The 20,127-nt window shown below is 46.9% G+C and overlaps 1 protein-coding gene and 1 pseudogene across 1 annotated transcript in view; both read right to left on the bottom strand.

Annotated features, from left to right (window-relative positions):
• MYO5B (myosin VB) overlaps nucleotides 1–18,416 on the bottom strand; it is a 366,001-nt gene extending 347,585 nt beyond the window's left edge. Inside the window, exon 1 of the mRNA XM_068562997.1 lies at nucleotides 18,376–18,416. Coding sequence (XP_068419098.1) covers nucleotides 18,376–18,402 — 27 coding nt within the window. The 5' untranslated portion in view covers nucleotides 18,403–18,416. The remainder of the gene's footprint in view (nucleotides 1–18,375) is intronic.
• LOC137776959 (cofilin-1 pseudogene) lies at nucleotides 5,744–6,403 on the bottom strand (annotated as a pseudogene).
• Nucleotides 18,417–20,127: the final 1,711 nt, after the last annotated feature.

Raw genomic sequence — 20,127 nt, forward strand, 5'->3', positions numbered from 1 at the left:
GGTAACAGGTGGTCCTCTCACACTGCGTTTCTACCTCCCACCCACCAGTGAATCACCACCACCGAAACATGGAACTAAAGCACATTTTAAACTATTTTGTACTGAATCAATTAAAGCTTTGTAATTCTCATTCTTAGAATAAATTCAAGTGAGTTGGAAACCTACTTCTCTAAGAGAAACAAAAATCAGAAAACAAATTTCTTTAGGTTTCCTTTTATAGATGAGTGGAATCGCAAGTGGTTTACTCCTTCCTTCCTTTTACTGTTTATTTGTAATTATTCCTTCTCACCTTAGTTTTATATTTTTCCTTCCCAAGAAGCAGTCATTGCTAGCCACCTTTCAAGGTGGGCAAGAAGTTAAGGGCGTATGGGTCAAATTCCCATTCTAAGGCACCCCCCGTGGCATCCTTTGCTGGATGGTGCCCAGCCTGCTAAGATACCTGCAGAGAGGAAGCCCCACTTTCAAACAAGGCAGCCCATTCCACTACTGGGGGCCATGTGCTTCTGGACCCCGAGCTCAACTCACCTCCCTGCACATACCCACTGATGATCACTATGATCCTCAGATGAACTCAGAGAGGAAACACACGAATTCCACATGACAGCCCTATACATTTCAGGATTATATCTCCTTTTTTCTGGCCTCTATGCCTGGGGCCCCCCAGCTGTCCTTCATGTGCCATAGTTTCCAGGCACTTTTCTAGGCAGCTCCCTCTAGCTCTATTTTTAGAGATCCCTTAAAAATATGTCATCAACATCAGAACATAGGGGAGTCACATCTTGGGGGGGTGAGGAAGCTTGATTCTAAAGTCAATAGTAAAGCAAAGATCATGCAGTACCAAAATCACCTTCGAACATCTCTCACACTGTCCATCACCGTGAGATGCTTCAAGAGGCTCAATTCACTTCAGGGCCTCTCACTTCGAGAGGCTCCGAGCTGCCTCGGGAAACAGATTCCCTCCTTCCATCTCACCCTCGCCCCAATGCACATCCTCACTAAGCAGGGTGATGACTCACACAACTGATTTTTGTTTTCCAGTTGGTTGGTTTCTTGGCAATTGGTTGCCTTTGCCCACACACAATGCTGAATACCTGATATTTCGGTGTATCCATGAGCCAGATTTACCCAAGCTCTAGGATGGCGCCACCATTACTCAGTCTTCTTCAAAGGACATCTGTTTTCTCACATCTTCAAATTCATCCTCCCCTCCACACCTCGTCCTCAATCCAGGCCGATACTTCATGATGGCCAACCAAGAGCCACCACTGGCACAGTTCACACAAAGAACTCTGCAAAACTTCCATTCTGAACACTCACTATTGTAAATCATTGTCTTGATAAGAAAGAGGTTGTAAAGAGGTTAATGGGATAGCAATCTCACTACAGTACATAAAATCCATAGCCTTTTCTAAAGGCTGCAACAATTTAAGAAACTACAGTTTTTTGCCTAGAAGACAATTGTGCACTCTTATGATCATCATTTATCATCCCAGGTGAAAAAGTTATTGGCACAGGTTTCTTGCCTGTATTTCTGGTTATGTTTGAATCACCTTAAGTCAAGTTAGTGCACCAGCACCAGACAAACCATAGTTAACACTTATTTGTTAAGATTAAAAGTACCATTTTATAAGGGAGATGATGAACACCAAGCTTTGAAAAAACTTCATATGATGCCCACTTAAAACAATGTGAAAAGAGTAAAACTAAAACAGTTACATAAATCAAGATAATCCACGTTTTATGGATACAAGTTGGTGCTAAATTAACTTTGTTCTCAGGAATAAGCTGCAAAGGTTCGGCTCCGTGTTAGAGGCAGCTCTGAAAAGATTCATGCAAATACTCTTCCATACTCTGGGTAACACTGTATCTTTATGCTCTAAAAAGAAGAGTACAATAAACATACCCTTATAACAGCTTATAAACATTTTGTTTGTTTGGATTTTATATACTCTCATCTTCGCCTTCCTCCTCAGATGGCATGGTAATTTATGGGAATCATTCTTTGACATCACTATTTGATGTTTTCCCCATCTTAAAAGGCTACACCAACCAAACTTCAGCCCTGTCCTTTCCCATCCAGTCAGCTGGTTGGATGTCCCCTACATCCAACCAGCTGTCCTACCTGCAGACTTGAGCCCCTGAGGCTGGAGGGAGGAAAAGCAGTCTTCCAAGCGGACAAATGGGGCTCCCATTCCAGTGAGCTCTGAGAAGACAGAGCTCAGAGAAGGAACAGCTCTGGAGGCTGGAAGCCCCCGGGTGATGCGATTCGGCGCTTCATCACTACCCAATGAAGTGTGGTTCTGGGGCAGGGGGTGGATATGCCCTTCCCCACGCTAAGAGGCAGGAGACAGAAGGGCCCATTGAGGGACTGACAGGAGGGAAGAGGTGAGACTTCCTCCTAAACCGCTGTCTTAAGAGCTGCCATGACAGCCCAAGAACCTCAACAACTTCCTGCTACACGGGGGTCACGTCCTACCACTCTTGTCCTCTTGGTAAGACACTTCCTTCACTCACTACTCCTGGATGGCACTTATTACATGGAATATAATTGTAAGTTAATGAGGACCATGCCTTATGTGCCTCTTACGTCCAGTGCTGTGCCTGACATCAAGAAGAGTCTCAAATACTTGTATCGGTTCCATAATACTGCCCAACCAATTGAGACCAAGAATGGAAGACATTTCAGCTGTGGGCGAGGGCAATTCTGGCCATCATGATGAGCTGAAAATGGACATCTCCGCAGAATAAAGCTTCAGACTCAGAGTTCACAGCCCAAACTGGCACAGAGTAGCATCAGTGCTACTTCCCACTTGTGTAACGCTGTTGAACCAGAAAGTGTATGACTGAAAACAATCAAACTTCCCATCTCAGTGCCATGAACTCAAATTCTAACCATTGTTTACCACAGCGAATAACTGAAAAATTATAATTTCTTAAGGTGCCCTGTAAATTCACAGGAAAAACCGGAGATGCATAAACATAGCTCATCAGGAAATTGCAACCACTGAGCCCCCTGGCAAAGCACAAGAAACGTTAAGGCGAGATTTCAAATTCCAGCATTAAGCCAAGAGTTGACTTACTGAGTGAGATAAAGTGGAAAACAATTATAGCCTAACTAATTATTTGGCTGGCACTTAGCTACATCGTTTTAGATATAGGCTACAGTTCCAGAGCTGCTGGAGTTATTTACAGCCCTGGACACATTATTCTGTGGCCAGCATTTAAGGCAGTTTCTGATTTCTGCGATGGTTCACATTGCGACTTGAGCACAGTTCATACTGATACCCTTAGCGTCTGCCCCATTCAGTAAGGGCTCTCTACATGGCTGAGTGTTGTGTAACCCTAGCAGCCTGGCAGTGGTTTCATACTGCCGGTCAGATTTCAGGGATATTAATGCAGTGGGCAATCCCTAGAGCTTTTATTAAGGATGCATTACAGGAGGTTAAGGAATGTGAGGCAAGGGAGGAGGGAGGAAGTAGAGGAAGCACCTGGAGAAAAAGAAGATGTAGAATACTTTTAGCAGAGGAGATGCACAAAATCCAAAAAGGAAAAAAAAAAAAAGTCTATTATTGGACTATTGTAATAGCAGATGTTAAAGCCCATATCCCAGCATTGTTTTTAGGGTCTAATAGCAGGTCAGATGTGGAAACCACCACCAGAAACCAAGGCAGGGACTGACAATAGTCAAAAACCAGATTAGAAACTCAAGCAGAAGGATCCAAGTACCACAAATAGCCATGACCTAGCAAAAAACAAAACCAGTCCCAGGCTCAATCCCCCAAATCCTACTCTACAGGGATGAGAGGCAGCATCTACCGTTTTGCTAGTTCTCTGGGTCATTCCGATGCACCTGTAAGTGGGAAAACCATAGCTCTAGTGCCTGTAACATCCACAGCCTCTTCTGAGGGAGACACATGGTTCCCAGTGATGACCCATCTTCAGAAGCCCCTTGGACCAGGTGTACCTGCCTAAGAACAGCCACTCAAGAGTCTGCTTTCTACAAAAGCTTTAAAGCTTTTGTCATTAGTGACACGGGAATAACAGCAGATAGTACAGCCAATCTAAACTGGAACTGGAGATTCAGAAAGGGGTGTTTACCCAAGGCAGAGGTAAGAAGACAGGGGAAAGGGCAGAGCCAAGAGTAACTGAGTCACATTAATGGCACTGGCGTGGAAGGAAATGCATCCCTGCTGCTGACAGGATAACCTGGTCCCTAAAGTCTCAGAAAGGGTGAGCATCTTTCTGGTACCCTAATACTGTGCCGATCTCTTAGGCCAGGCTGCTCAGATCAGCTAAGCCTGGTTCCTAAGAGAGCATCCTTAGAGTAGAGCCTACATCTTGAAGTGCCCTTGCAACCAAAATAGCCTAGTACGCCAAGTGCCAGGAAGAGCAATAGATAGATATAGACATCCGCCAAGTGCCAGAGAGAGCAAAAGATAGATACAGGCATCCTGTTAGTGGTGTCAAGGTGGGATGCTCCTCCCGGTACAATCGGGGGGCGTCCCACAATTTTAAGCTATAGAACAGTTAGGTGTGGAGTGCTAGGGTTGAAGATTTGAGATGATAGGTGGTCCACAAAGCCAGGACTTTAAGACTCCTTTTGTTCTTTCCTTCCCCACGCCTGAAAGAGGAAAAGCATGTGCATAGCCCTAGAGCTTCTCCACCAATGCTGGTGAATGAGAGGACCCAATCCAAGGCTGGCCGCCCACATGCAGGAGTTGGAACCAGTGAATCAGCACCCACAGCAACCTTCCCAGCCCTTCAGGCTCTCACCCCACACTGTCCTGCACTGGACTGTGGCCTCCCAAGGACAAGACCTTCTCCTAGCAACAGGATTAGCACCAACTAATACAGTTCACGTGTTCTCATTTTATCTCATCAACAAGCCTCTGAGGGCTGTACCAGCTTCTTACCCCTGTTTTACAGATAAATGAAGCCTAGAAGTTGAGCAACTGTCTAAGGCCACACAGATGGTAAATGCCGGTGCAGGGTGGCGGGGGCGGGGGTGGTACGAGGGTGACACAGACAGGACACCAATACTCAAAACCCAGGTCTATCGAGTCTAAAGGTTATACTCTTGACCACCATATTTTCCCTGCCCTTTTTTCTCCAGAGTTTTATTTAATTGTGGTATAATACACATAGTTTACTATCCTCACCGTTTTTAAATGTACAGTTCGGTGGCATTAAGCACATTCACATTGTTGTGCAGCTATCACCACCAGGCATCTCTAGAACTTCTCATCTTGCAAAACTGAAATTCCGCATCCATTTAAACAACTCTCTACTCTCCCCTCCCTCCCATAACTGCCATTCTGCTTTGTCTCTATGAATTTGACTCCTGTAGATACCTTCGTAAGTGGAATTATACAACTGTTGTCATGTTATAACTGGCTTATTTCACTTGGCATAATGTCCTCAAGGTTCATCAATGTTTAGCATGTGTCAGAATGTCCTTCTTTCCTTTGTTTTCTGTTTGTTTTTAATTGAAGGTCCCTTACTAGTCCTGCTTCCATGAGTGGCCACGACCAGGGGAAAAAGGGAAGGGGAACCAGGCGGCACAGGGAGGGGTCATCTCTACAACACTGCATTTATATACAGAACTAAACACACAAGGACAGAGTCACTACTGCTATTAGAAGTTGGCAGCATGGGAAAGGGAAGGAACAGATGGGGAACTGGGGTGTTAAAAAAATACAGTGCTCCTTCCCCCAGGCATACCCCTGTTTGAGCCTAATCTGCTTCAACCCAAGAAGAAGATCAAAAGCAGTTTGGGAAGGCCAGAACCTTCAGGGATGGAGGGAGGAGGATGGTCCAGGAGGTGGGGAGGCTGTTTGGCAACTTGAGTGAAGGGATTGCCCACCCCCTGCTGGGATTCCCCCCAGCCCCTCTGGTCTGGCAGGAAGGGGGCAGCCTGCAACCCCCGTGAGCAGGTCTGGGGTTTGCCCTCCAGAGAGATGAAGAGGCTGACTCCCAGCTTCTCTGCCAGGGTGCAGTGGTCCTTGACATCCTCGTAGCAGTTTGCTTCTAACTCATGCTTGATCCCCATCAGCTTCTGTTCGATGGCATCCTTGGAGCTGGCATAGATCATTTTGCTCTTCAGGGGTGCAGACTCGAGGCCCAGGCCTCCTTCTTGCTCTCCTTGGTCTCACAGGCTGCATCACAGAGGGCGTAGTGGCAGTCCTTGTGTGGCAGCACCTTGACAAGGATAGGGGTCGTCTGCGGTCTGGCCCACATCACCTACCAGCATCCCCTCACCCTCCTCCAGAATGAGGTTCTTCGTGTCCTCGCTCAGGCAGAAGAGCACCGCCTTCTTGCGCTTCTTCACATCCTCTGGTGAAGACGACTTACGCACCTTCATGTCATTGAACACTTTGATGACACCAGAGACAGCTACACTGGAGACCACGTTTCTACAAGTGAAAGGGAGATAGCGAGGAGAGCCAGAAACAACGGGAGTCACTGCAGCCAGTGCTGGGATCCGACTGAACGTCCTTCCTTTCTAAGGCTGAATAATATTCCTTTGTATGGATGTACCCCGTTTCGTTTATCCATCCATTCATGATGAACACTGGGTTGCTTCCTCCTTTTGGCAATTGCAAATAATACTGCTCTGCCTTCCTTTCTTATCCTGCCTGATGCATAGCAGGGGTAAGAAGGTACAAAGAGCATCCTTCGGGACTTCTCTGGCGGCGCAGTGGTTAAGAATCCGTGGGCCAATACAGGAGACACAGGTTCGAGCCCTGGTCCGGGAAGACCCCACATGCCGTGGAGCAACTAAGCCCGTGAGCCACAACTACTAAAGCCTGCGCACCTAGAGCCCATGCTCCGCAACAAGAGAAGCCACCACAATGCGAAGCCCGCACGCCGCAACGAAGAGTAGCCTCCACTCACCGCACCTAGAGAAAGCCCACGTGCAGCAATGAAGACCCAACGCAGCCAAAAATTTTTTAAATTTTAAAAAAAGATCATCCTTCCATCTACTTTCAAAAGAGCATTTTAGGAAATTAGGTGGAATGGGCTTTCCATTTGATTCTTAAATAAGTATTTATTAATGTTATTATACTTGTCATAACACTGAGGCAACTATATGCCATGTAATAAGTTAACATACATATATATTTAAATGGGACTATAAATCAGTGTTACTATAAAATTTGGTGAGCCCTTAAGTTTTTAACCAAACAAACCAGAACTGCTACATTCAAATGAGTATTTTTCTGACGGCCTGGGAGGCTCAACCCTGATTGACTGCTGAGAGCATCTGAAGCCCGACTACCTGTCCCGAGGATGACGGCTAGTAAGAGGCCACGCACCACTGTCCTCAGTACCCGCAAGTCACACTTTGCCTGTAACAGAAATATAAGTCAGCGAATTCCTACCTTACTCAACCAGCTTAGTTCTTTGAATAACTCTTGGATGTTTCCAGAAAAGAAAGCATACCTTCCAGGCATAGATTTTGCCACCATGCAAAGGAAAAAGAATGCATCATCAGATATGAAGCCAATTTCAGAAGAAGTATTGATGAGCTCCAGTATCCTTGTACCTCTGTCAAAGGGAACATCCTGAAGGAAACAGCATTCATACAGGCAGGATCTGACGTGTTAGTCATAAAAATCACATTTTAAGGGTATTCTTACCATTTCGGTGCACACAGCTTGTTACATAGTTACACACATGTATACACAGTAAAATGACCATTAAAAAAGCAAGCAGCTTGACAGCAAAGAAACACTAGTTTGTGGCTAAGGAGACATTCATTTTCCTTATTTCACAACTAAACATTAGCTCTCATTAGCAAGTGTAAGCAAATTAAGAATTTGATTAAATCTGATGAGACAAGATAAAGCAATTTATCTCCTTTTAATGTACAAATACCTCCTTAATACTTATTCATACAACAAATGAACCACTGGACTGGAAGAAATCAAGGTCAAAGACTACTCGGCAGGGATGGGCTCTTCCTCTCTGCCTCACGCATGGGCTGTGACACACATCACTGAAGGTAGAAAGTGCTCTCTACAGGTGTTGGCCAAGCGATGAACATAAAAGATGGTCTGAATCTTCAGATGAAAACTATGAGTATCATTATTGTTCCTGTGGGAGAGAAGACGACTGAAACAAACTCGATCCGACTTTTCCTCCCTGATTCACTGTTGCCTGCTTTGTTCGATCTCACATGAAGGATGGAGTCCGTATTCACCCCCACCTAATCATGCAAATATCCATGAGTCTTGATGAGATTGTTAATAAAAACTTGAGTTAAGTGAAAAAAAAAAATGATTATGCTTTTAATGTAAATGATAACCTTAGGAAGGTAAGAGCAAAAAAATACATCTGTGATCAAAATTGTGTGAAATTAGGATATTCCAAAACAAGGCAGTTATATTAGCGTTCATATCCACAAATGTTGCTTTGCTGTTAACCCACGTTCATACCTTGTGCCAAGCCTTTGTGAACAATAATAAAAAAGAAAAACAACATTTAATTATCTCCTGACAGGGGCTCCACATTCCAAAGATTTACGCAAGTGCCAGAAGATACAGATGGGCTTTCCACCAGGTACTCTAAGCCAAAATGACAGATAACATGACAGTACATGTGGTTCCTTGGTGAAAAACGGGCTTTCCTCGAAGGGTTACGGCCTGGAATCAGGAAGGGAGTACAGGTGGTCTTCAAACCAATTCAAGGGCATTTACTGAGTCCTTACAGTATGCAAAACCCTATCTTGGGAATAGTGAGGGATGTGAGCAGAAGATTCAACCTACATCTTCAACGAGAGCAGCTGTGCAAATATACACACCCAACCATAAATTGCACGCAGTGAAACACATTCTAAAATTACCTACAATCTCAAAGCTTTTTTAAATTTGGCTTTGTAACTCACCCTATTTTCTGCACAATCACCTTTTTTTAATATATAATTGATGAAGCACAGCAATAAAATGAATACCCGCGAACCCTTCAGGAAATCTAGTAGCCCGCTAACAGCGCTGTTCCCACTCCTGCTCCCCCGCCAGCCCCACCCTCCCCGGATACCTACTATTCTAGTTGCCTTTTCCCTCATTCCCTGGTTTTTACTAACTTTATCACATGTATATCCTTCACCAATACTGTTCATTCTGGTGATTTCAGAAATTCATAAATATGGTGTCAATTCTGTGTGGATTCCTCTCTGAAGCACCTTAAGTGATACCTAAGCTGGGCATCATATGAAGTCAGGTAATACGTTCCGAGCATGCATCTTATCATTGGTGGGACTGCACTGGGGTCTGGGTGGGCAGTTAGCAAAAGGAAATTAAACCAGAGTCTAAACTGAAAGGCCAGAGCACACAAAAGATAGTTGAATACAGCACAATTTACCAATTCAAATATTTTACCTTTTCATCTACCCCATAAATACACAGTATCCAGGTCACGATACAGTAGAACTGACATCCTACTGCCCAGTACCTTTTTTCTTGTGGAGTCCCTAAGCCAGGGGACCTGAGTTGCTTAGTGCTGAAGAGATTATAAGCCAAGTCTTTGAATTCCATGCAGAAGACATCTGGGTATTCTCGTTCCTTTTAGGATTTCATGCCACTACACGTTTGAGTTTTATAATGGCAAAAGCTCCACAGGAAAATCATTAAGTATCTTTCCTGATGGGCCTCTTCATTCCTCCCCAAACTTCAGCAAAGGAGAGAAAAGCCTACAGGGGCCATGTCACTATTAGAATTGTTCAAAGGAGAGTAATAATGTATAGGCCCTTGAATAAACTTTAAGAGGAACATTATATGCCATTAACTCGGAGCTCAGATACATAAGCTTGATCATTCCCACAACAAATTAGCAAGATATACCAGTGCTCACCTACACCAGGACCCAGACAACTTTAGGACCTCCTCCTCATATCAAACCTAAAATGCTCCTGCTTGGAGGAGATTCTAAAGTGCTTTGACAAAGTCCCTGATAAGAACCTAAAGTTGTAATAGGCAATGGTCTGGGTCCTGGGTATCCTCCTGTAAGGCTCTCCCCTCATATGCTGGAGGAAGGGGCCTTGTCTCTGATGGTCAAGCTGACATCCTGAGTGAAGGTGAGCTCATTTTCCAAACACCTGTCCAGCCAATAGGCAGTGAGCAGGCCACACCCATAAACGTGAAAACCTTCAGCTAAGTGGGCAGATGGGAGAGAGCTTCCAGGAGTCTCAGACCTGCTTCCCTGATCTTAGCTCAGAAAGGGAACGAAACGCCCATCAGACATCAAGCAGGATAGGAAAGAAGATGCTTCAGAGAGAGATGGAGACAGGGAAAGTGCTGGAAAGCAGACCAGTGCCCTGGGATGAAAGGAGGGTTAGATTTAAAATCAAATAATTTTACACTGCTTGAGTTTCATGTACACCTTTTGATTGTTATATTTACCCCTTTTTGAAGATGTGACCCTCTTTCGGGGCTTACGTGGCCTAAGGAGAGCCAAAAACAAGGGTTCTGCCTACATGTGGGGCAGTTTTAAGAAGCACCAGGCTGTCTAGGGGCTGCGTGTGGTGGTGGAAGGCAAAGCAGCAGATCCCCGAGGGAAGAACTATGGGTCAGACCATCTGCCCTTTTTCTGTACTCAGAGACTTTCCTTTCTCCTTTCTCCCAGCTGCTGGAGGGCAGGGCAGTGCTGGTAGAAAGGAGGCTCCACGTTAGGGCCTCTTTTATGCACAAGTGATGTTCCAGACCCACCATCACTGGGACAGAACCTCGTGGAAGGCAGCAGAGTGGTCAGACGAGGAGTGTGGCTTTGGGCAAGTAAGGCAGAGGTCCGTCGTTTGTAAATGAGGATGACGGGGGTGCCTACATCATAGTGTTATTATTAAATGAGTGAACATACAGCTCTTAGAAATGACCTGGCTCAAAAGCAGTTGATAAACGGTACCTATCATAACCAGTGCTTTTCCAATTGTAGGGCTCAGAGATGCGTAAGCTCCAAACAAGCGAAGGTGAAAACTCATGCCAAGGTGCCTTATTTAAAATATGTATTTGTAACATTTTATCCTGAACATTCTGGTTTCCACGACTTCCTATGTCTAAAAATATAATCATTTAGTGAGCAAAAACAGAGTTATAAATAATGTCTTAACAGAGGAAATACAAAGAAAACTACAAATGAACACACCAAGCATACGAAAAGATGCTCAACCCTCCAAAGAAAGTCAACTTTAAACAAAAATAAACTGTTCAGTGTCCGTTTAAAAAGAGGAAACAATGACCAGTGCCCGGGAGGGATGAAGAAACAGACCAGTTCTTTTCTGGAGACTACTGGCCTTATCGATGAAGACTCATAAAAGTGCATGCCAGGAATTCCACCTTGGGGAATTTATCCTAAAAATACTGAAAGGTTCCAAGAATGTTCTGCAAACATTTTTCACAATATCAAAAAATTGGAACCAATTAAATGTTCACCAAAATGGGAATGGTTAAAAACATTACAGCACAAACATACAGTGCCCTAATATGCAGCCACTAAAATGGTAAAATTGCCTTTATATGCTACAGGGAGAAAAAAGCCATAGTAGATTAAGATTTAAAATAAAAAATTGGATCATGCCATACATATAAGTATATACTGCATCATGCGTTAAGTCTAAAGCAGTACTGCCCAACAGAAGTGAGGCAAACTACATGTGGAATTTTAAATTTTCTAGTAGCCACATTATATCCAAAATATTATTTGAACATTTAATCAACATAAAAAAGCATAAGTGAGATATTTTACATTCATTTTTTGTACTCAATCTTGGAAATCTGGCGTGTACTCATCCCAGTTTAGGCCAGCCTCACCTCAAGTGCTCAACAGTCACATGTGGTTACCCTACTGGACACTGCGCGCTAGTCTAGTATACATCAGTGGTTAACAGGAGCTGTCTGGGAATGGGATTACAGAGCCTTTGCCTTTCTTGCACTGTATGAATGGTTTCAACAATCATTTGTATTAACAAAAAAATAATAAAAGAACATGGTGAAAAATTGTTTTAATTTTCTTTTAAAGCTCTAATAGAAGACCGGGAAGCACAGCTTAAATTTCAAGCTTCTTTCAAACTGCTCTTTATCCTTCCCTAGGGGACCGTGGGGGATAGGAGCCTTTTCCCCCAGGCCTTGGTTGTCTATTGCTCAGGTAGTTATGTATTTGTAGCAATTCTTCCCTTTCTCTCTCGCCAAGTCCCCTTATGACCAATACCCCTGCAGGATGGCAGGAGATGGTTAGGAGAAAAGGCCACCATCCAGCATCATGACTGAAGGGGGAAATAAGCTGATGAACAGTTGCCAGGTGCATACAGTGTGCCAGACACTGTGCTAGGCAGGAACTTCACGTATGTCAGATCACATAATCCTCCAATAACCTTATAATGCAGGTACCATGCCAATTTTTCAGATTAAGCAATCAAGGCTCAGAAAGTATCTGCTCCGAAGTGTCATATAGAGTTGACAATGTGTAACGGCACTATCCGGTATGGTCCACAGCAAGATCATGACCAAAGAGGCCAGACTGCCCATGCCAAGGTCCTGATCTCATCTTTATTAAAATCATGCTGTAAGACAATTGCATTTCTTAGAGGAAAGCAAATACCCAGGCATCTTTTATTTGCAAGAACCCCAGAACCCATTTCTCCTCTAAGCTCGTTCATACATCCTCAGATGTAAATATTTCCACTTAGACAAACCATTGTCACCCCTAACTAAACGTGTCACAATCAAGCATTATCCTTGCCCCATCTCAACTTCTTTATTTCTGTCCATCCTCAAGCTGGAAACTTCAAGGTCATAGATGACTCTTCTTCCCTTGCCCGCATAATCAAACATTTGAGGTTCCAGGCTCAGTAATCTCTAAATGACTATTTAAAAAACAGTAATAAGCACACCTAGCACCCAGATCTTAGTTTCTAAATACCAGTCTTCAAGAAAAGGAAACTGACAGACATCACCTTAACCAAGGGATCAAAGTGACACCATCAGTAAATGAGACATTGATATCACAAATCTCCTGAGATGGTGCACTGAGGAAGGCACATCGCTTCTGTGCCACAAATTCATAACCTCCATCTAAGCATGGGAAAACATCAGACAAACCCAAATTGAGGTTCATTCTACAAAATAACTGACCAATACTCTCAAATTGCCAAGGTCAAAAGGAGAAACTGAAACTGAGGAACTGTCGCCAATCAGAGGAGACGAGGCAGCTGTGATGCTAAACGCAGTGTGGACTCCTGCATGGGCTCCCGGCCCCGGGAAGGTCAGTAGTGCAAAAACTGGTGAAATTCCCATCAGGCTTGAGGACAAGTCAGTAATGTTGTACAAATGTTCATCTCTTGGTTTCAGTGATTGCACCCTACTTATGAGGTGTTAACATCACGGGAATCTGGAAATATATAACAGGAACTCTGCTATTTTTGCAACTTTTCTGTAAGGCTAAGATTTTCATAAGAGTTTTAAAATACTACTGTAGTTACTACTCATGGCTGTCCATGCTTAAACTCACTCTACCATCTCCTACTAACAGTGCCCTTCTCAGTCTCCATATGTATTCAAAGCCTATTCATTCTTCCGGGCCCACTCATGTCCCATTGCCCACCTGACCGATGGTTCTATAGAACGGCTGTAACTATGAGTATCTGCTCTCCGCTCGTGGCACGTGGGTCATGTTGGATTGTTAGTTAACTTTGTGTATTTAGGTTTTATTATCCAATGACGATGCAAAATGTGCTTGTGTAGACAAGTACATCAGGGCACAGATGCTCCGCTCACTTTAAAATGGGCTGCTTTTTACTGTGGTTTTTGGGAAGCTACTGAATTACAAAACAGAGGTCAACTAGTATTTCAAACCCATCCAAGTTTACCCTGACAATCCTGTACCGATAGTGACAAATACTCTATCACTTAGGGAGGGCAGTAGGTGGACTTATATATTATAAGCAGTATAGTTTACAGCTAACTTGTACCACAGAAAACGACAGTATCAAAACACATACACACACACGCCAGAATTTAAAATGTCTATTTAGTTTCTACTCAGAGGGACCTTGGCCCTCCAACAGCAAGAGAATGCTATCTCTCTGTTGAACAAAATAAGCACAATAATATACTTAGACTCCAACCAGGCCTGGAGCTGTCAGAAAGCCTTCTAATGGGTGGCCATCCTGAAGCTAATGAAATGAAATATTAGGAGCACATCAACAGAAAGGAAATGGGAAGAAACTAGCAGCTGAAAAGCAAGCTCTCCCAAGAGGCCCCAGTGGAGAGACCTGGTGCACGGGAGCTCTGGAAACTGCGTGGGCCTCACCAGAGAGCCGTTCTGTTCCCAAGGTGGGGGTACTGGAAGCTACAGCTGTTACACTCCCGTTGGTTAAAGGACTGTCCCCTTGGGAGACATCAATTCTCAGGCTCCAGGAACCTTTGACGGTGACACAGGTGCTGACCTCTGGGAGTAAGCAAGCACCAGGCAGTGCGCTGGAGGACAGCACAGGGCAGGCGGAAGAGCGCTAACGGCGTCTGCCACCCTTGGCCACCAGGTCCTCGTGTCTCTACCGGTGGGCACAGAGGGAACACGAGCCTCTTGCTGCCTTCCAGACTGAAACTTGGGAGAAGGCTGCATTACCTGATGCGCAGGTAAGGGACAGTTAGAGAACACCAGCCCAAGTTCTACTTTCCAAAGGACTGGCCCCAAAACAGTGCCCTTCATAAAGGCCCCTGAGCTCAAAGCCATCACTGACACACAAAGGGCATGTCCACTAGTAAAGTCACCTCCTAGCAGCACTCAAATATCCACTGCTCAGAACACCACCTATCAACTAAAAACCAACCAGGATAGGGATTATTTGAAGGTGCTGGTTTCAGCCTGGTGATTTCCCAGTCACTCTGCTGGCTAGAACCAAAGCAGCATACTGAAAACCTCATTATTTGAGAGAGCAGTGTTTAAATTTTTCATCCAGAATAACCCTTGTATAGAGAAGAGTTGTATCATTCAGCCTGAAAGAGAGGTTATGTATTTTATACTTTAAAAATCAGACTATTTTCTGCATTTGTCATAATCAAATCATGTTTACCATGCTTGCACATGTTTGGGAATCTTCCTGGGACCTGGGCTAATTTGATTTATGCAATATTGTCTTTTCCTGTGGGTTGGAAGCAAAGTACTAACACTTGTCACATACGTGCCATCTGTGACACGAGAGCCCATCATCAGCTCCATGTTTCTGTAAGGGTGGATGAGGCTGACTCACCTTGACATCACCCTCAAATCCTCTGGCATTGACTCTGGTTCTCTTTCCCATTGAGAAAAACCTCAGTACAAAGAAAGTAATTTCTCAAAGGCAAGGTGTTGGGTCTTCTGAAAACAGGAGTGCCTTTGTTATGGGAAGTGCCCTTTGCCAATGACTAAATTCAACTCCAAAAAAAAATCCACATAGCATATAAGCCTCCAGTTGGAGAGAACAGATAGACAAAGAGCAAGAAAACAGTTAACGTGGAGGGAGGAAAAGAAGAAAGTCTTTTCTTCAGCAACTGGGAATAGACTAATATACCAAATTCTTACCTGAAACTATTTATAGTACTTACAGGCTAATTTATATACTTAAATAAGTGTCTCGTATTCCAGTAACAATATCTTCCTACCATGTCACTAAAACAACAGGTATAATCAATAAAGGGCTTTAAAATTTCCATCCCACTCATAAATGCTGTTGGCATAATAGATCATTATTTCCATCATGCATAATACATTAAAGGTCATCCAGTGTTTATTAAAGGTGATCCAGTGTTCATCACACTAGAAAAGCCCACTAGCAAGTTAAAAATAAAAAGGAACACTGGATATTTTGATAATACACTAAAATGAACAAATCATCTCCCCCAAGAAACAAAGTGAATCTGAGTCACAGGCACGATTTCTCTGTATAATTCATGATTCATGTGCATACTGAGAATCCAGCCTAGCAAGTGGGGTGACAGTGGTTGGGAAACAACACAACTGCTTCTCATAGTAAAGCATAAGTGTGTTCAACTCCGCCAGAAAAAGTAACAACTGCTCAAGATGCGATCTGGCTGGAAGCTACTGCGTGGGCCACAGAAGAATCTCAATTTGAGATTCATAAACCTAGAAAGGATTAAGAACTAGAAGCCCATTAACAGTGAGGTACAGTCCCTGGGCCTTAGGGAGAAATTCTAAGACTCTTTTTGGACTAAGTATGCCAAACACTCACACCAACGAAGCTACTTTTTTTCTTAAGCACCTTGAGCGCCTTTCCAAGACCTTTTCCTCATGAACCCTTTTTGTCCCTATATCCATAAGTCAAGAAGAAGTACACTGGGGGACTTCCCTGGTGGTCCAGTGGATAGGACTCCGTGCTCCCAATGCAGGGAGCCCAGGTTCGATCCCTGGTTAGGGAACTAAGATCCCACATACCACAATGAAGAGCCCGCACGCCACAACGAAGACCCAGCGCAGCCCAAATAAATAATTTTTTAAAAGAAGAAAAAGAAAAAGTACACTGGAACTTTAGCTCAGACTCCCACTAACTCATCATTCCTAATAATTAACATGCAGTATACTCATTTCTAACTAAAAATCAAATTGAGTGTTTTCCCTGAAAGTTGTCTTTAAAAGCAACCCAGTGTTCTTGTTTTTCAAAATCAGGGCTCCAAAAATTAAGGGTTTATTCAATTGTCCATTAGCTTCATTTAATACAGCAATTAGTTACTGTCTGATAAAGTACTTTATGATATATTGCAGGTATACTGAGTGTGCACTCAGTATACTTTGTGCACTTTAGTGTGACAAAGCTTCAGCACTCTACACTCCAGATTTTTCCCTGCCTCGCTGGTTTCCAGCCTCTCGTTGAGGTTCCGGATAACTGCTTCAGGGAAACAACTTTCAGGACTCCTCCCAAGACTCCCACGGGTAAGCGGGATAGGATGCTCTTCCAAAGCCAGAAACGCCACAGTTTTCACCCCTGGCGCGAACCTCACATCCTTTCCTCCCAGAAGCTGTCTTTCATCAGCGGGCGCTGCCAGGGGACCTGGTGGGGGCGGAGCAGGTGCACCAGGTTATGGTGACCCCGCCCCCAGCCAGGTGACACCCTCCACTGCCACCTCGCGTCTTCCCGCCTCGGCCCTGTGCCCCTCCAGGAGGAAGAAGGGATTCGAAAATTCCTCAGACGATAAGGGGTGGCCAGCCCACCCCGCTGAAGGGCTCGCCCACGCGCGGGGGCAGCTCTGAGCAGTCGCCAGGTGAGGATGCGGAAGTAGCTCTTCCTCCCCAGCCCAGACCTGTTGGCCCGGGCCCAAGTCCTGGGAATCACACACCCACAACCCACGCGCGCACCGCCCACCCTTCTGCAAACGAAGAGGTGGGCACGAAGCACTGTCAAACGTGTCCCGGCCACAGAGAAGAAAAAACGGCGGACGATGTGTCCGGACATCCAAAACTTATTTTTCTAAAGGGGGGGGAGGGGTAGCTTAAAGGCCCCTCACCCCCTCAACCGCCCCTCAATGCCAAGTTGAAACCCGAGGGGGCCCGGGCGGCTGCAGCTCCGCTGTGGGCGCTTGGGGAAGCGGTGGCTGGTCTCTAACTTTAATCACAGCAACTGCTGCGGAAGCGGGGAGTCCTGCGGCCGCACCTGTTCCCGACTCTAAGGAAGGAGCCCTGCGCATCCATTCTGACCTTGAGGACATCCTGGGAATCCACACTCCACCCCCGAGTCAGCATTACTCCGACCCCCTCCCGCAATGACTGAAGCCCACCGAGTGCCCACCCAGAGGGGCCGCCTCAAAATGCCCACCCGCGGCAAAGTAAGAATGCGCTTCCCTGGGCTCTCTCCAGATCGCTCGAGCATCCTTTACCCACTGCTTACCCACCCAAGAGCCGCCGCGCCCCTCTCACCAGGTTGAGTCCCCTTCTCTCCCCACCCCCAAATTGAGGAATACCCCACCCCCAAGTTCAGGGTTCCCCCTCGTTGGCACTCGAGAGGGTCGCCCTCGGGAGCTCACGCTGCAGAGCACCGAGGTGGGGTCCACGAGCAGGCGACCACCGCGGGGGGCGGTCCCCGCGCCCTAGGCTCCGAGCTGGCGGGGACACCCCCTCAGTTCGGGGACCTCAGCCGGACGGAGCCGGCACGAGCACAGCGACGGCAGAGCGTCGGGGAGCGGGGGACAGCCCTGGCCGGGGCGGGAGCCGCGGGCGGTCAGCGCGGGGCGCTCCCGCAACAGCCAAACTTTCTCCGCCACCCGAAGTTCGGGGCGCGGAGGCGGCGTCCCCCGCCGCTCCCAGCCCCGCGGAGCCGCAGGAGAAGGCGCCCCCGAGAGCCGCCCGCCCCGCAGCCCTCACCCGTACCCCGGGCCCGGCGCGGCCCGCACTCACCTGGCTGTACAGCTCGCTGACCGACATGACCCCCACGGGCCGGGCCGAGCCCGGACGCCGTGGCCAGCGGGCGGCCCTCGCTCGTGTCCTGGGGGCGGCGGGTCCCGGCTCCTCGCGGCCCCGGCGGCTCTCAGTCCACGGCCGGCCCGTCTGGCGCCATCTTCCCGGGCTGCCCGAGAGTTTCTCGGTTCTTTTCTCTCTTCCCCGACCTGCCCCGCCGGCTTCCTGGAGGCGCCGCGGCCGGCTCGCTCTCGGCCGACGCGACCTTTACTCCCGCGGCGGCGGCGGCGGCGGCGGCGCAGCGGCGGCCGGGCAGGAGTGGCGGGCGGGGGAGAGGCCGCGCGGCGCCGCTCCCCGCTCAGGTATGGGAGGCGGCGCGGGAGGAAGAGGGCGGGCGCGCGTCCTGCCTGCCGGGGCGCCGCCACCGCCGCCTTTGAGCCCTGCGGGGGCCGGGCCGGCCGCGCCTCCCGCGCCCCGCGCCGCAGCTGGGTCCTCCCGGCCAGGGGCGGGGCCGCGCGAGGAGCAGGCGCCGTCCGCCCCCTGCTGGACACCGCGCGCTCTCGGGACAGGTGCGCGCCGGGTGCCGACACCTGCCGCGCGGCGCCCCCTCTCTGCGCAGACTGCGCTCTGGGAGGCTGGGCGGGGACCCATTGGAGACCAGAAAAAAAGAGGAGGAAGCACCAGAGAAGGGAGAAGAGGAATAAAAAGGAGAGATGCCTGCGGCCGAAGGGCTCCATACATTTTTCTCTGGGTTTTACGTGGGCATTAACATTTTCATTATTAAAATTCAGTTATGTGTAGACTGTTACTAACGCGTTTTGGATATACTAAAGATTGTCTCCGCCAAACAGCTCCCTGCGCTGAAATCCTGATCAGAACGTGGAAGTCGTAACTCTTCTCCACTTTGCGGGTTTCACCCACAGCTTCCGGCTAGGCTCCTGGCCGCCCCCATCAGAGAACTGTTTGCTTTTCTGGGAAGCCTCACATTTTCTCTCCTCTCTCTCACGCACACTCTCAACCCCTCTGCCGCTCCCTATCTCATTTACTTTTGTCGCTTCTGCCAGTGACGCTTGGCAGCTTCACTCCCTCTTCCACTTCCAACAAAAAGTAGAAATTTCAGCCAAAAAGGAAAATAATTGGCAGAAGTCAGTAAAGGGAGAGCAGGCACTGTAGGAGGAGACACGCTCTTTTGAGGTGGCATTTGTACCTGAATGAGGGATGGCCTCTGAGAGTGGTTCTCAATCAGAACATCCATCTCTACAGTTGTTCCGGAGCTCCACTCCCTGGAAGGTGATTCTTAGACTCAACCCACTTAAGACCTTCCCACTTGGACGGTAGGGTCCCCATTTAATCCACCTGCCGCCCTTCTCAACCATGCTTCCTCAGTGAGAATCACCTGGGGAGCTTTAACAGTTCCAAGGAAGGGACCCCACCCTGAGGAACTCCTATTCACTGGTGAAGGGTGGGACCCCAGTATCTGATTTTTTTAAGTTCCTCCATAACTCTAAAGGATTGTGCTTCCAGTGTTGACAAATGCAGTGACCAAAGCTTGGGCAACTCTTCTTGGATCTCAAAAGGAGCTCTTCATATCACTGGCAAGAGCAGAAAGGATTCCATCATGTCTCTCTCCCTCTGAAATCTGTCTGCGTAGTTTCCTTCCCTATATTCTGATAATTCTTGAAGTGTGGCCCCCAGGGCCATCAGTATCACCTGGGAACTTTTTAGAAAGACAAAATATGGGGCCTCACTGCA

This window comes from Eschrichtius robustus, chromosome 14 (assembly GCF_028021215.1).
Source record: "Eschrichtius robustus isolate mEscRob2 chromosome 14, mEscRob2.pri, whole genome shotgun sequence".
In the NCBI taxonomy this organism is placed as follows: Eukaryota; Metazoa; Chordata; class Mammalia; order Artiodactyla; family Eschrichtiidae; genus Eschrichtius; species Eschrichtius robustus.